At 49.6% G+C, this 16,072-nt stretch overlaps 2 protein-coding genes across 2 annotated transcripts in view; both read right to left on the bottom strand.

The window, feature by feature from the left end:
- Positions 1 to 10,431, bottom strand: part of Ift172 (intraflagellar transport 172) — a 38,903-nt gene extending 28,472 nt beyond the window's left edge. The window contains exons 1-11 of the mRNA NM_001434132.1: positions 10,302 to 10,431; positions 6,117 to 6,260; positions 5,787 to 5,899; positions 5,333 to 5,372; positions 5,017 to 5,082; positions 4,708 to 4,787; positions 4,508 to 4,595; positions 3,238 to 3,452; positions 2,216 to 2,339; positions 1,733 to 1,828; positions 211 to 372 (exon numbers count right to left, since the gene is read on the bottom strand). Of these exons, the coding sequence (NP_001421061.1) occupies positions 211 to 372; positions 1,733 to 1,828; positions 2,216 to 2,339; positions 3,238 to 3,452; positions 4,508 to 4,595; positions 4,708 to 4,787; positions 5,017 to 5,082; positions 5,333 to 5,372; positions 5,787 to 5,899; positions 6,117 to 6,260; positions 10,302 to 10,340 (1,167 nt within the window). The 5' untranslated portion in view covers positions 10,341 to 10,431. The remainder of the gene's footprint in view (positions 1 to 210; positions 373 to 1,732; positions 1,829 to 2,215; positions 2,340 to 3,237; positions 3,453 to 4,507; positions 4,596 to 4,707; positions 4,788 to 5,016; positions 5,083 to 5,332; positions 5,373 to 5,786; positions 5,900 to 6,116; positions 6,261 to 10,301) is intronic.
- Positions 10,432 to 11,579: 1,148 nt separating this feature from the next.
- Positions 11,580 to 15,260, bottom strand: Fndc4 (fibronectin type III domain containing 4). The gene is given in 7 exon segments (NM_001427209.2): positions 11,580 to 12,849; positions 13,072 to 13,196; positions 13,491 to 13,580; positions 13,972 to 14,176; positions 14,329 to 14,444; positions 14,534 to 14,679; positions 14,856 to 15,260. Coding segments are annotated over 6 exon segments (705 nt in total). The 5' UTR covers positions 14,667 to 14,679; positions 14,856 to 15,260; the 3' UTR covers positions 11,580 to 12,813.
- Positions 15,261 to 16,072: the final 812 nt, after the last annotated feature.

The following is a 16,072-nucleotide window of genomic DNA, read 5'->3' as shown; positions in this document are numbered from 1 at the left end:
TGCCCTCACTCCTACACGTCCAAGAGTCGGGCGTAAAAACAGCCCGACTGTGGGAATTCCTGCTCCAGGCTTCTCTACCTCTCACTCCTTGAAACAAGGTCACCACCATCAGGGTGTCAGGGCCTCTTTTGGGGATCTTACTTCTTGGGGTGCTGGTCCCCAGGATTTATTCGAGACACCCGTTACCCAGCCTGTGTCCCCGGTCCCCACCTCACTGAGGCGGTTTGTGTTGAGGTCTCCCAGCAGCAGCGTGTCTGAAGTGTGAGCCACCAGGTAACGTTCCTTTCCCAGGATTTTCACCTCTTCCACTTCGTAGCCATAGTGTGACTTGAGCACCACCCTGGTCCCCGAAGACAGGTTCTTCACAATCACCTGGTAAGGGACAAGTCTGAGCCCTTCGGGCTTTCCCAGCACAGAAGAGGAGCAAAGGTGCTTGCCCCTCACACACCGCCATGATGCTGAACACAGCTAAGGCCTGCATCCGCACTTGGCCTGGGATGCGGCTGATGATGGCGATACCTTACACTCACGGGGATTTGCTACTTAGGAAATACTTCCACAGTCCCTCTCCTGCTGTTCATGACACATTGGATTCTGAAAGTTCCACTGAATCACACCAATTCCTCACTTTGTTTCTACAGCTCTGAGTACAGTACCTATTAAGTCAGATTGCTGTAAAATAAATATTAACAGTTGATAATTAAACATAGTAAATGATAATAAATATATATTATTATTATTTATTATTATTTTGGGTTTTAAAGGTCTACTTATGTGCCAAAGATGACCTCCAACTGGCTATGCTCCTGCCTCAGCCTCCTGAATGCTAAGATTTTCTTTTTCTTCAACTGTTGCTGTAATTTCCAGGGCATGTTTTCGAGACAGGGTCTCACTGTGTAGCACTGATTAGCTTGGAACTCCTTCTATGTAGACCAGGCTGGCCTCAGAATCATGGACCACATTGTCTTTTTTGTTTGTTTAAGATTGTAAATTATGTGTGTGGGTCTATACAAAGGTGGGAGAATACAAAAAGAAACAAATAAACAATAAAGAAAGGGAAGGGCAACAGGAGCGTGAGAAGGGCACCTCTAAGACAACGGGGCGTGAGAAGGGCACCTCTAAGACAACGGGGCGTGAGAAGGGCACCTCTAAGACAACGGGGCGTGAGAAGGGTACCTCTAAGACAACAGGAGCATGAGAAGGGCACCTCTAAGACAACAGGGCGTTTGGGGCTGGGGATTTAGCTCAGTGGTAGAGCGCTTACCTAGGAAGCGCAAGGCCCTGGGTTCGGTCCCCAGCTCCGAAAAAAAGAACCAAAAAAAAAAAAAAAAAAAAGACAACAGGGCGTGAGAAGGGCACCTCTAAGACAACGGGGCGTGAGAAGGGCACCTCTAAGACAACGGGGCGTGAGAAGGGCACCTCTAAGACAACGGGGCGTGAGAAGGGCACCTCTAAGACAACATGGTCCCCCAGCTTTAAGGTTCATTTGTAATCCTGCTCATCGACACTTCTCATGGGCAGCACTGGTGCAGAGAGCTTTACACCAGGAAGATAAAGGCATCGATTCCTCTGGAGTTGCCAGGAAGTTACCCTGACACATTCTGTTCCCCACCACAGCTCTGCCATGGGGATGAAGGTTAAAGCTGAGGCTCTGCCTGCGGCCAGCAGGTGGGGAAGTGTTACACAGATGTAGGAGCCCCAGGTCTCAGCACGTAGCCCACTGGCTGCTCACCTGGCTAGGGCCCACATATGTCAGCTCGAACTTGTTCTTGTAAATGCTCCTTCGGAGGCAGCAGTCAAACTGTTCCACCCCACCACAGAGTGTTCCCTGAGGGAGAGAGACAGCATGAGAGGAAGCTCACGGTGCACTTACCCTGGAGACCTCAAACCTTGCTGTAACAGTCTAGAGACGAGTGGTCAGCAAAGGGCAGGCAGGTTTGGGACCTCTCAGTAAAAAAGGTGGTGACCCTAGGCCTTACAGGCATTACGTGTGGATTGGATAAAGAAGGAGAAAACAGGCTGGCCTGGAAAACTCTGTCCCTTGGGGCCTCCAATGGTGTACATTCCCCTTTTTGCCTTTAACAGCAGATTTTTAGGTTGAAGTCACAAGGCAACTGGGCTTCCCTAGCGCCACAGTGGAGTGCCCTGGCATAAGGAGTTTTTATTCTAGTTTGGAGACCATCCCCAATACAGAAAGGGGTTACTAATAACACACCGCACAGAGCCGAGAGCCATCCCGCTTCCAGGCCAAGGCGGTGACTGTGTATAAGTTGGCAATCTCCTTGGGCTTTGCCTCTTCCCAGATGCTTCTTCGAGGACTCCAGTTGAACACCCGAAGTCTAGAAAGGTTTGTGGCTTTTAGATGAGATGGGGCGGAGCAAAAGAGTGAAGATAAGTAACTAAAAGAAAGCAGTCTCATTCTACCAGAAAAGGAAGCAAAGGTCAAACAACAGCCCGGCAAGGCAGGCCAGAGAGGCAGCCTGGCAGGGGAGGGCAAAAATGGTTCAAAGGGAGTTTGCAAAGTCAAGGCGAAAGAAAACGGTGCACACCCGTAATGCAAACACTTGGGAGCAGAGGCAGGAATGTCACCGCAAGTTTGAGGCCAGCCTGGTCTACCTAGTGAGTTCCAGGCTATTCAGGGTTACAGAGTGAGACACTTTCTTAAAACTAAAAAACGACACAAAACGATGGAAGTGGAGAAATCAGGACAAACAAAAAAGATGAGCTGCCAGGAATGCAGGCAGAGGAAGAGAGAAATGTGGGATTCAAAGCAGAGAGGAACAAACAGAAACACATGAGACTGAAAGACAAAAGGACTGTCAGACAGAGGGGACCAGACCCTAGCTGCTCATCTGACCATTCATTCTTTATCCACTCACCAAACGGTGGCTATAACCACACACCAGATGCCAACGTAGGCACTGGAGGCAAAAAGATGACTGCTCAGCCTTCTTCTCAAGGACCCTCAACATAGAAGCAACAACTATGGTCCTGTGGGTAAACTCAAAGTCTGAAGGAGGCAAGGGGGAATGGAGACGGTGATGCAGTCTGCCATGGAATCTCAGGCGGAGGCAGCACCCTGCACTCTGAAACTGCCAACGTGCCAACGGATGGCAATCTGAGCATCCTTTTCAACAGACATGGCCTCTGTCCAGGCTCTGCTGAGGTTCACAATGACATGTCCAGCGCAGTTTACAGAGAAGGAGGGTAGGAGATGCAACTGGACAGGGGACCTACCTGTCATAACTTCCAAGAACAACAGACTGGCCTCCAGGACTTGCAGCAGCTGTGGTGAACTCCCGCTCCTGAGGGTCACGGCTATAGTCGAAAGTCTGTAGCACATGGCCTTCCTTTCCATAGGCCACAATCCTCCGATCACAGCCAGCAGCCACAATGCTGTTGGTGGCCCAGGCCAAGGCATAGGGTGGGCATGGATGGTTAACCAACTTCCCCTGAGACACAACATTTCAGTTTTACTTTGAGGATGGCACCCTAGAAATCCCTCAGTCCTAGTGGTAGATCCAAACATTCCTGACTGACCATAGCAGTCCACAGGGGAAAAAAAAGCTTCCTGCCAGCATTTTCCCACACAAACACACCCTAATCCTAAAGACTCAGCAAATTACGCTTTGTATCATGAACATACACATACCATTTATACTCACTTGTTGACATTGTACTCTAAAGAAATGGCAACATAGTGGTTGGTGTGTTAAGAGATCTCGGGTATGTTCTAGTGAGGCCACCCAAAAAGAGACAGCACACAGTAGCCAACACTGTCTATGCCCAAGAGAGCATATGGTTTCTTTTTCAAGGAAGGCTATATCTAATTAATTATACAGGTAGCTCACAATGTAAATGATTTAGACGGTACTGAATTATACAGAGTAAAACATGAAAGTTTCCCTTTACACCTATCTTTTCTTTCTTAAAGAAGAGAATTAGCTCTTTAACGTCTTATTTGTATGAGTCTGTATGTGTACCTGTCCATGCCTGTGTGCATTGCGTGTGTGCATCTCATGTGTGCACTGCGTGTGTAAACACATGGGTGAAGGACAGTGGAAAGCTCGCAGAAGTCCCTTCTCTTCTTGCACCACGTAGGTCCTGTCAGGTTTGGCACCAGGCACCTTTACCTGCTGAGTTATCTTGCTGGCCTGGTTTTTTCCCCCTATGCATTTGTATGTATATATGTTACATAAATATGTATATATGTACACATATTTGTGTATATGTATATATTTACATAAATGGAAATAATTTTCACTTTGTATCCCCCTTAGAGGCTTTATTTCCCCCTCTCTCAAGGTCCCTGCCACCCACTCCTCCCTATAAATAGTAGCTCTAGCTTCCTAACCACAAATCTCTGTGGCGGCATCCAAATGCTTCTAAGATCACACTCTCCCAGCGTCCTCCCCCGACAGCTCCATCTCGGTGCTTAGACATGCAGCTGCCCTCCGGGAGGGCTCCGGGAATGTCCACGCTGCCCCGCAGTATGCTGTAAGCGTACCTGTGACTCTCCCGAGCCTTCGTCATCGAAGAAATACCTAACGATGGTGCCGTCCGCGTGACCCGAGAGAATCCCTTTCCCAGAGCAGCTGAAGAGCAGAGGGAGAGGCAGACAGAGGGACAGGCCGTCAGCGCTGACAAAGGCTGCTCTCTGTCCCGCATTCGTGCCTGACGGTTCCCAGTGTTACTTTTGGAACTCACTTGGTTGTCAGCGCTACCACGTAGGAATCTGTCCCATAGATAGTAGATGACTTGTTAGTTTTTGTGTTTGCTAAGCGAACCTGAAAAAAAAAATCAAAGAATGCACGCAGGTCTGTCTAGATCACTTTCAACCTCACCCAGGCCTGAGAAACAAAGACAAAACTCTAGAATGTACAAAACTGGTCCTCGTGCATCCTTCTGCGTGCACACTTGGTCTCCAGGGGAAAGGATGAACCCTGCTGCCCCCACCCTTCCCCAGGACCATTCTCCCCACCTAACACTGATCCCAGTTTCCCTGCCCTTCTTTACCTTGCCTTCAGCCAGTCCAAAGACAATGATATACTCCGCAGGCCACTGCAGACAAGTGACGGCACTCTGTATGCAGAAGGTAAAGGGACAACCAGCCTGTGTGGATCAGCACCTCTATGACACCTGGCACCCACCACAGCCAGCACCCTAGTCTTCTACAGGGGAGGTCTACAAGGAGGGAACACAGCTGGGCTCTCTTTAGTAAGGGACAAGGAGCAGCCAGGCAGTGCCATCCTTTCGCAGGTCAAACCAGCTCTAGACATTAGCAAAGGTGACTCCTGGTTACAGTCACAAGCAGACAGACTCTGAACTTTACCGTCTGGATGAACTTGTTGCAGATGACCTTCTTGTCACCCCTGCCAAACGAAAAGAAAGGAAGCACGCTTAGAGTCATTGCCCCAAAATGGTGGTGGTGGTGGAGGGGACAAGACAGGAAACCTTTCCTGGCCCACTGGTGTCTCCTATCCTTCTGTGGGAGGTCTGATGTGAGCAGGTGCCCAAGACGCCCTGGAGCTACATCAAAGATGGCAACACACTGGCTTGCAGGACTTTCGATGGCCTTAGACTCATTCTGCCAGGCATGGGACTGACGGACGCGCAGAGGAGGCAAAGGCATGAACACAGCAGACTTAAAGTCTCTGCCTCCTACACCTGATCCTGGCACCAATCACTCCTGTGCCCTCCCACCCCATCGCTACCCCAGCGAGGCATTTCTCATGCCTAATTCTTCTTTTGCAGGCCACGCCCCCAATCCCCACATCTGTCCTCACCAGTCTTCTCCTATCTTGTAGACATAGATGATGTTGTCAGTCTGTCCTATGGCAATTTTTGTGGAATCAGGAGAGAAAGCCATGCCTTTGACCATGTAGCTCTTCCTGCCATACTGGGAATCAAAACAAAATTAATGAGTATGAATGAAAGAGAAAAGAAGACACACAACATATCCTGATAGACCCACAAGATTCGTGCTGAGAAAAGGGGTGGACCACTTCCCAGGCCCAGGGCTGGAAGGCAGATTACAACGTTTCCTAGGGTAATAGGTTAGGACACAGGGCGCGGGGCGCAGCGGGGCGCGGGGCACACGCAGGGGTCCTCTCCACCTTCATGTCAGCTGGTTTGGTGGAGAACTTGTCTCTCCGCTCCCCGTGTTCATCGTACAGCAGTACCACTCGGTCCACTGTGCAGACAGCAAATTTAGCATTGTTCTGGGACCAGGCCATGCAGGTCACCTTCGCAGCTCCATCCTGCAGAGGGGAAAGAAGTAATGTAAGCCCGGTGCTGGTCTACCATGCACAAAGCATCTCCAGTCTCATCAGCCCCTGGCGTGGCTTTGCTTTACGTTCTTCTTGTCAGTGTTTCTCTCAAAACGAAACAAAATAGAAGAAATGCTTTGTATATGTGGAATGTACAGGAATGGGTGAGCTCTGTGTAATCCAGATTAGCCTCAGGTTCACTCTGTAGCCAAGGGTGATTTGAATTTCCCATTCCCAAGGCCTCCCGAGTGCTAGGATCCAAGGCATTCACGTCTGGGGAAGGAACCCAGGGCTTCACCTCAGGCTAACCAAACACTGTACCTACCAGCCCAACTCCCAAGCCCCTAACGTGCTGTCTGAGACTCATGATACAAAGGCATCAACTGTTCCAAAAGCAATAGCCTCTTTGCTCCCTCATTTCTCAAGTCTGCTACTGAAAAAGAAAATCAATTCATCTGATAAATGTTTGTCTTTATAGCTACTCATTCAATTAATGTTTTCAAGCATTTCATCAAGAAAGGCACTTGGCCAAGGGCTGACAGAGAGACAAAGAGCAAATCATAGAACCTACCCTGGGACCTAATAAGATGCTACAAAATTGGAAGGTCCCACAAGAAGAAAATGTACTGAGTGCAGTAATGATTTAGAGATGCCCAAGACAATTTTATGCTTAAATGATCAAAATTAAATTCTGAAGGACAGATACCGTTGAATGGTGAATTACTTCAGATGTAGTGGATAGCACGAGGAAGTCAAGGATCTGCAGTTTAAGGGACCTGAGAGTTTGTACAAAAGAGTGGAGGAAGGGCAGGAAGCGTAGAGGGGCCACCCCAGGGAGAGTCTTTGAAGCAGGGAATGGGAGAGACATCAGTAGTAACATAACTAGACTTGAGACTTGTTTACTGGAGAATGGAGACAAGGCCTCTTTCCCTGCTTAATTCCCCGCGTTTTGAAAGTCTGGAGTTAAAAATGACCTTCACCAAGGCTGACGTATAGCCCAGTCGGAGGAGTGCTCATTTTGCATTCATTGGTCCCCGGGATCGATCCCCCTGGCATCTCAAAAAACTAAGTAAGTAAATAGACAAAGAGAATGTGGCAGTGGCTGTAAGCCCAGCACCCGGGAGCTGATGGCAGGAGGATCATATGTTTAAGGTCTTCTTCAGCTACACAGCAAGCTTGAAACCGGCCTGGGCTGTGTGAGACCCCGTCTTAAAAAAACTAAATAAGGGGTTGGGGATTTGGCTCAGTGGTAGAGTGCTTACCTAGGAAGCGCAAGGTCCTGGGTTCGGTCCCCAGCACCGGGAAAAAAAAAAAAAAACTAAATAAATCAACGGAGAAAATAAGTGACCAGCACCCAGTGACGTCACTCTTCCTGTTTGTCTCTCTCAGCTGTGGTCCCCTCAGGCTCTGCCACTAAAGATTTCTGTTCTTGAAATAAAACTTAGCTCCTAGTCCAAATGTCTGATTGGCCAGTTGGGCTACAGGAGGTCTGGCTTGACGAACTTTTACGTCCCACACCTAACCCAAATACCTCTGGAGCCAGAAGGGAAGAGGATCACTGCACCCAAATCCCCAAACCAGAGCCAGAAAACAGCCACGCCAGCACGGCTGCCATGACCTGAGCATTCACACAGGAGGTTAGAGGGGGGGGCCAGGTGCTTCCTCAGCTTTGGCTGATCACCCTCCTTCCTGGGCTGAGTCCATCCTGGGCATCTGGCCCAGCTGCACGGCGACAGCATTTTTCTTTTCTTTTTTTTTTTTTTTAAAAGAGACCAAAGGGTTCTACTGCCAATATTTCCATTAGGGTATTTTGAAATTACAGATTACAGTACCAGTTTATTCAGCAAGAAGCACAACTTTTAATTGTTCTACCACTGAGCTAGGGCTCCATCCGCTACTGTCAGCGCACTCTGCAAACATTCCCAAGCTCAGGGATCAACGACTTCTCCTTTCTCTACAATAAGTGCCCTGACTGGGCTGTCTTGTGAGTTAAGTGAAACAGAGCCAGGCAGGCATTTTTCACAAATGCTTGACACCCATTAAGTACCACCTCTCATAACTCTCAAGTAGAAGCTATTATTATTCCCATTTTACAGATGGAGAAATCGAGGCATTGAAAATTAAGAAACTTGCTTGGGTTTATTTATATATAAGTTTTTAGATGGCAGATGCGAGGCAATATCTGAGCCTGTATACGTTTGAATACATAAGCTGTGATCCTAATGTCTTTAATTACGCTGTTGTGGCATATGTATCAATGACTTAATTCTGCCATACATGACTTTTAGAATTATTTTTCGTGACAGGTTCTCTCTATATAGCCCTAGAACTTGCTTTGTAAACCAGACTGGCATCGAACTTACAGAAATCTACTTGCTGCTGCTCCTGAGTGTTTGGACAAAAGGCATGAGCCATCGTGCCTGGATATTCTATTTTTTTTTTTTTAAAAGGTCTTGCTATGTATTCAGACTGGCGTTGAGCTCACAGCAATCCTCCTGCCTCAGTCTCCCAAGTTCTAAGATTACATGCATGGGACAGCACAGTCAGGTAAGGGACTTGTTTTTGTAGTGCTACAGAAGAATGCAAGGGCTCACACATGCTAAGTGTATGCTCTACCAATGGCAACATCTCCTGCAAACTGCATACTTGTTTTGAATGTAGGTCTGTCTGTCTGTATGTAAGTTTGTGTGTGTCGGGGCACAGGGGTTATATGTGCCTGTCTGTGTGTGCGTGTAGAGGCCTGAGGTTAACATCAAGTATTTTCACAATTATTCTCCACCTTACTTTTTTAAAGGCAGAGTCTCTCATTGAACTGAAAGCTCATAAATTTGGCTAGGCTGGAAGACTAGAACTAGAACTCTAGGGACCCACCTGTGTGCCTTTGCATCCCTGAGATTACAGGGGTGCCTGGCTTTGAAGAGGGTGTTGGAGATCTGAACTCAGTTTCTCACGCCGGTGATGAGTCATTTCCCCCATAGCCAACCTTCTTCAGTGTTTGTTAGCCTGTCCTTTCAATTGGGAGTGTCCTTCTCTCTTGTCAGTCATCCTTCTCATGGCTTTTCAGTTTATAATGCTCTATAATCTTTTTCCCTTACATTTACGGTGGGTGGGGCATGTGTGGCAGTCGGAGGACAACTTGCATGAGCTGGTTCTTTCCTTCTACTGCATGGGTCACAAGGCTCAAACTCAAGTGGTCAGGCTTAGTGGCAAGTACCTCCTTATCCACCAAATCTCCTCACTGACCTTTTCTTTCTTTCTTTTTTTGTAGGAGCCTCGTGTAACCCAGGCTGGCCTTGAACTCTCCATGTAGCCAAGAACGGCCTTGCACTCCTGACCCCTCCCACCCACACAACTGCTGAGACTGTTAGCCTGTGCCACCAAGGCTTATAAGGTTCTGTTCTGTGTAGAACTTCACTTAACATTCTCCTAAGTCGCTTACAGTTTTCCTCACTGTGCCTATTCTTTACCAGATGAAGAAGCTAGCGATGGAAAGACTGCTTAGGAGAAGGGTTAAAGCCAGAGATACCATTTGGTCAAGTCAATGTTGGAGCTAAACTAAGACATGAATCCCGTCCTCTTCACTCCCAAACCCAATCTTCGTTTGTTTCTGGGCTTCTCTCCCAGTGCCCAGCCTCTTCTTCATCTGAGAAGACACACTTTCACAATCCAAAAAAGGGTTAAGCTTCTGCTCTACCTTTTTTAGGGCTTATATCTAAAGCGCTTATTTCATCCTGTGCAGAGTTAGGATCGCTGTCTATATATGCGCTTCTCCCTCCAGAAAGAGCCTTGACGTAGTAATGCGGGTGGATTTGATCCGGTAGAGCCTAAGCTTGGGGCCTGACACTTAACTGATGTAGGTGATGCAATGAAAGCTTATAGTCGTTAGCGATGCATATCGCCTGCTGAAAGATCTTTCACAATCTTCTGCACAAAGTAGACGCTCAAAAGTATGAACTTCTGTTCCCTCACTTTTTTTTTTTCCTTTGGGAACGCCTGGTGGCGGGGGAATGGGAGAGGCATGGGATTCCTCACCTGAGGGCTCAGCAGGGTCCTCAGGTGCTTCAACTGCATGACGCACACCGGTCTCGGATGCTCGCTGACCGAGACAACTCCCACGGTTACCTGGACAACCCGCCAAGCATCGGCGGCTCTAGCGGCTGACGCACAGGCGACGTGAGTACGACACACGTCATAAGGTCACGTAGTGGGTTCGCGACGCTGCAAACGGGACGTGCGCAAGCGCAGTGAGTCCTAGGGCGGGACCACAAGAGGGGTTGTCGAATTCTCTCCACGACCAATCCCGTAGCTGCATGCAAAGTTAACGCAAAGCTCCGCCCACAAGTCTTCATCCCGGTCGGGCTTCTACTTCACCCAATCCTTACTTTTTCTTATTGCCCTACCTGGGCAGGTGCGCTTTAGTTGCTTAAACTCTGGAGGAAAGCAAGGCAGATACTACGAGAGGCGAAAGACAATTCGCAGAACTGAAACCTTCACGTCCTCCCCAAACTTACTTGACTTGCGGGAGGCCACTCAATACTGATAGGTAACAGTGAAAGCTCAAGGATTTACCTGGTACTGTGTTTGAATTGAGCAGTGACACTCGCACAGTTTACACACCAGGGGGCAGATTAAAGGGGTGACTCGCCACCGAAGTTAAAACAGCTAGTAAAGGGTGGAACCGGGATCCAACCCACAGCTAATAACCTTTTAATTCCCGCAAGAAGACTCCACTCTCCTTAACTCACTGCCTCCCTGCCCGACTTTCTCAGGAAGTTATCCAGGATTTGGTGGATATATTGGAAACACTGGCTAGGGAAAGAAAAGGCACCCTGTTTGGTCATTGAGTAAACGACGAGTTCAAGCCTGATTGCTGAAATTCATATGTTTCTATGGGTCAGTGAGGGAGGAAGACCAGAACTTGGTTCCCCTCCCTGCTTAGAGCTGCATGACACCTGAGGTTAGGGATTGGTTAAGCAGAAAAGATATCGTCTTCTTAGTTTGGTTGGGATCCTTTCAACAATTTTTGGTCTCATTTCTTGAAACAGATCAGAGAGATCGAATGAAATGCAGAAACGTCATCAGTAGGCCTTCTCTAAATGGTCCAAGGTTGGCAAGCCCTATACCCCCCTAAAAGCATAGCATATGCTCTCCAGGCAAATGCTGGGTCCAAAGCCTTAAGCACATAGCAGTTGCCAGTGGCAACGAGTATTTCTCTTCCTGCCACCTCATCCCTCTTGAAAATTAAGAACCAGTAGAGTACAGGTCCCATTTTTTTTTCCCACAGGTAACAAATAGGTCCCAGAAGTCAAATTATAATTTTTTTGGACAGGGGCATCCAAACCCCTCAGCTTTATTTCTAGAATCCTCTGGACATGTTAGAGTATAAATATAAACTCATTTATGGATTACAATTATTGTTAACTTTGAGTGAACAGAGACATAGATGAAGAAGAAAACGAAGAAGAGGCAATGGTGTGCCCGGGGTGAGGACACATGGCACCAAGGGCACATTAATGGTGACTGCTCTCCCGTCAGTTCCCAAGACAACTCAGCCCTTCGGACCATTTCCTCAAAGTGAGTGGTGGAGTCAAAAGAGTGGGGAAGGAATTGGTTATATAACGCAAGGGTAGAACATTTGATTAGTACACACAAGGTCCTGAACAAAAACTAAAAAAAAAAAAAAAAAAAAAAAACAAACTACTGGCCCTTTTATGTGACATGGCCTGGTTTCCGTTGGTATGAAAACATCTGTGACTTCTCATTTTTCTCTCTTCTCATTCATCAAAGACAAAGAAGGGAGGCCGCTGGTTTTCCATTCCCCCATTCCCTTTTGTCTTTCTCTGCCCATCCTAGATGAAAACATGGATTCATTGATGCAAACATCTTAGAATGACTCTGTCCTTTCAGGTCGGTGGAGGCGTGAGGAGAACTGACAAGGTGTAGAGATGTCTTCAGCATACCATACCGTATACCAGTCAGTTCCAGTTTGTCCAAGAACCTTTATTGGAAAAAACGTCCCAGGGGTGAGATCACCTACAGCTGGAGGGACTGCCAGGTGAGGGAGGAGCACCGGAGGCTCCGTGGAAGACATTGGAATAGTGCAGTACACCCGCTGCCTCTAGGCCCAGATCGTTCTTACTGGAGGAGGGCAACACTGATAGAAACACCCCTCTCCGGGGCCCAGAGGCAAGCTGTAGGGGCAGCTAGTGGGTGCCAATAGTCCTGATACAGGTGACATGGGGCCCCTATTCAGGACCTAGTGGAATAGGGTTGAATAAGTGATTCTCCCCTGGACCTGGGGGATGGGAGGAGATGCTCTATTTGATATCCACTTCCAGGCCCAAGGGTACAGAGTCTATCAGACCTACATTCTGGCCCTGCTCACAGTGGAAAGAGGATGGGTACCAGCCTGAGATTCTGGGAGCGTACTGCCTTGTGGGAGTCTCAAGCAAATCACCATCATAGGCTTTCCCTGGCCCTGCCTCACCCCCACAGAGTCATACAGTGAGTGTATCCTCTCTTCTGGTTCTGGTTCTTCATTCACTCAAACGTCAATGGTGTTGATGGATGGGGACTTTTTCTGTAAAGAGAAAAATTACCCATCCTGAATTCCAGAAAGGTCAATGTGCCACCCTTGCCTTCTGGACTTGTTCATCCCAGACAATCAATGCACACGCGCGCGCGCACACACACATTCACACTAACACGTGTACACTCACCTACCCACCCTATTCTTCTGCCTCTCACTGATTATCCCTCTGCACCCAAATCCCCCCTCTCACACTCACTGGTCCCACATCACCTGTCTGGTCCCCACTGGCCTTCCCTGAGGACTCTGTTCAGGCCCCTTCCCCTTCTCCTTGGGGTTGTTGTTAGAGTCGTTGTCCTTGATGATGTCATACTGACGGCAGAATAGCCCGATCACAGCTGAAAACACAACAATGCCATCCGATCCTCCATCTTGACTCAAGGTTCTTGAAGCCTTGCAGGGCACTGAGATATCCACGAAACTAGAGAATCCTTGACTTCCTGGTGCCCATGCAACCCTCATCTCTGGGCTTGCAGTAGCCTCTCTCCCTCCTCGAACTTGTCCCGATTACCTCCCTCCACCCCCACCCCACCCCCACTGCTTTTTTCTCCCCTTTCTCCAGTATTGGGCAGATACATCGTCACTTCCCACTATCTCAGACCCAAGTCCCTGCTTCCCTATCCGGTACTTACCAGCCCACATGAGCAATACCACCACAATGATGACAACTTCCCCTGTCTGCAATGGCCGTTCTCCATCCAGACCCTCCACTGTAATGTCACCTAGGAAGAGAGCCATTCTCTGGGTTACAAAGGACCCACTGGAGAGCTCTGTCACATACAGAAGGGAGATGTACTGAGCCTGAAGTTATGGGGTGGTCCTGCTCAGGGAGAAGGCTTTGAGATCAAAGGGTGGTATAGAACTTGCTCAGATCAGGCTGTGGCGGGTATGATGTGACTTTGGGTAAAAGGATGCTTAAAAGCCCTTCCCCCAAAGGATTCATTAGCAGCATCTTCTAGAGCTGGTCCCCTGCCCACCTGTTTTTCTTTCCTTCCCTGGCAGTAAAAGGAATTAAATCATCCTATTCATCTGAGCTAGACAGTTGTTAGCCTTAAAGCAAGTAAACGAGAGGCTAAAAGCCAGGTTAAAAAAACCGCTAACACAGGCTCTTACCTGGGCTGGAGCTGTTGGAGGGCAGCCTGTCAGAACCCTTGAGGGTGCGGAAGTGCACCCGGGGTCCTGGGGGGCTCTCTCCCCGAAGGCCAATGCTCCTGACCTGCACTGTATAGTCGCTGTCTTCGGCCAGGCCCCAAAGAGCACAGGCCCTGGTGGTGGTGTTCACCTCCCTGATTACACGCTGCCCGGGGCCATTCTGTCGCTGCAAGGAGATGGAGAGAAAGGAGGGCAGCCTAGTTCCAGTCCTTTGCCTAACTTAGGACATCCAAGCACTCAAAAGGAATAGTGTGGAGGAAACTGGAGGGATGTTCGGAGATCCAAGGGCACAGGTTGGGGAAACGGGGTGATTCATACTTGCTGGGAAATAGAGTAGCCAATGACGATGTTGCCTTCTGGGACGTCCCAGGACACAGTGGCCGAATTGGCTCTGAGATGAGTGACCGTCACATTCACAGGAGAGGGAGGTCGGTCTGGGGGTGCCCGAGTGTTAACAGGTTAAAAGGTGTCACCTCCACACTAGCTCTGACGGACCCCCACTGCGGGCATCCTCTTCACTCACCTGCTCGCACAAAACCCAGGTCACAGCTGACCAGCAGGAGGACCGTGGGACTCAGATATGGGGAAAGAGGCATCAAAGAAGCCATGGTTTCCACCGAGTTTGCTGGAGGGGCCCAGAGGCATCCGCTTGACATCCAGGCGAGGATCCTGGAGGAGGCAGGAGTTGAGGGGGTCAGGAGCTGCCCATAACGCAAGTGGGATGCAGCAGCTCTTCCAGGCTTCTCAGGGCCCAGAGCCCATTTTCCCCGCGCCTTTCCCGCCTCCGCATAACCCCGGTGCCCACCCCAACCCCCACCCGCGCGGTCTGATCAGCCCACACCCACCTCCCGGGTCCTCGTGGTCGGTCAGGCCTCGGGGGGCTGCTCGGTGCCCAGAGGGCGGCCCATCGCCAGACTGGTGCTGGCCCTACCCCATCCCGACACGGGCCCGCCAAGACGGGCAGCGACGGCCGAGCTTCGGGCAGAGAGGGCAGAGGCGGAGTGGCCGCGGGCGGCGGGTCTGCGGGGCCCCCAGCCTTCCCAAGGGCCCCGCTTGGTCTGGCTCTGAGCGGTGGGGGGCGTTGCCGGCGAGGCCTGGCAGCTGGCCTGCGTCCCCGGTGCAGAGGACAGTGCGGCGGCCGAAGCTGGTCCCCTGCAGCGGGATGTGACCGTCCCGGCCAGCCAGCCGCCGCCTTCTGCAGAGCTGGCCCCGCGCGCTCCGCTGCAGCCGGGCTGGGACGCGCGGGCCCGCCCCGCCCCGCTGGGGTTCTCGCCGCCGTCATCCCTCCCCCCAATCCCCGCCCCAGCCCAGTTCTCCCTGGGCTCCTCCCACGACCCTCCCTATGGCGGCCTGCCGGGCCCCTATCCCTTCACCCTCCCTGCTCTAGCAGATGAACTGACTAGGGCACCCGAGGGCCAGTGCGAGGGTCTTGGGCACCCGAGAGAGCCCCTCCTTCCATGCATGAAATTAGCCAAGTTGGGAGGAGGCATTCCATCTCTGAATGCAGGAGGGGGCCAAGAGCAGAGGATGATGGAGATAATAATTGTTTTAACAATCTCTTGGAGACTGCGTCAGCTTTTAAGTCTCTTTCCCATTCATGATCTGATTTGATTCCGTTCGCTTTCTCATTCATTCTTTCATTTATTCAGCAAATATTTACTGATCATTTTCTATGTGCCTGGCATCACTATGAAAACTGGAGAGGACTTAAAAAGAGTGCTGGGCACATAAGAACAATTTAAAAGCAGATCTCTCTCTCTCTCTCTCTCTCTCTCTCTCTCTCTCTCTCTCTCTCTCTCGTGTGTGTGTGTGTGTGTGTGTGTGTGTGTGTGTGTGTGTGTGTGCACGCGCGCATGTATAACTCTTTCCTTTGAGAGAAATCTGTTAACCTGCACCTCAAGTTTCCCACCCTTAAAGCATAGAAACATGGAACTGTTTTTAGAATATCAAATATGGAAACAGTTGGGATGTCAAACACTGGACAAGGGTCTTTAAAAACCTTCTGCCACTGTATGAATGAGTATCATTCATTTGGATCAACTTGTTAGCTGCTGTAGTCATT

Source organism: Rattus norvegicus, chromosome 6 (genome assembly GCF_021556685.1).
Source record: "Rattus norvegicus strain SHRSP/BbbUtx chromosome 6, alternate assembly SHRSP_T2T, whole genome shotgun sequence".
In the NCBI taxonomy this organism is placed as follows: domain Eukaryota; kingdom Metazoa; phylum Chordata; class Mammalia; order Rodentia; family Muridae; genus Rattus; species Rattus norvegicus.
The sequence above is the reverse complement of the archived record's forward strand: the minus strand, read 5'-3'. Positions and strand labels throughout refer to the sequence as shown.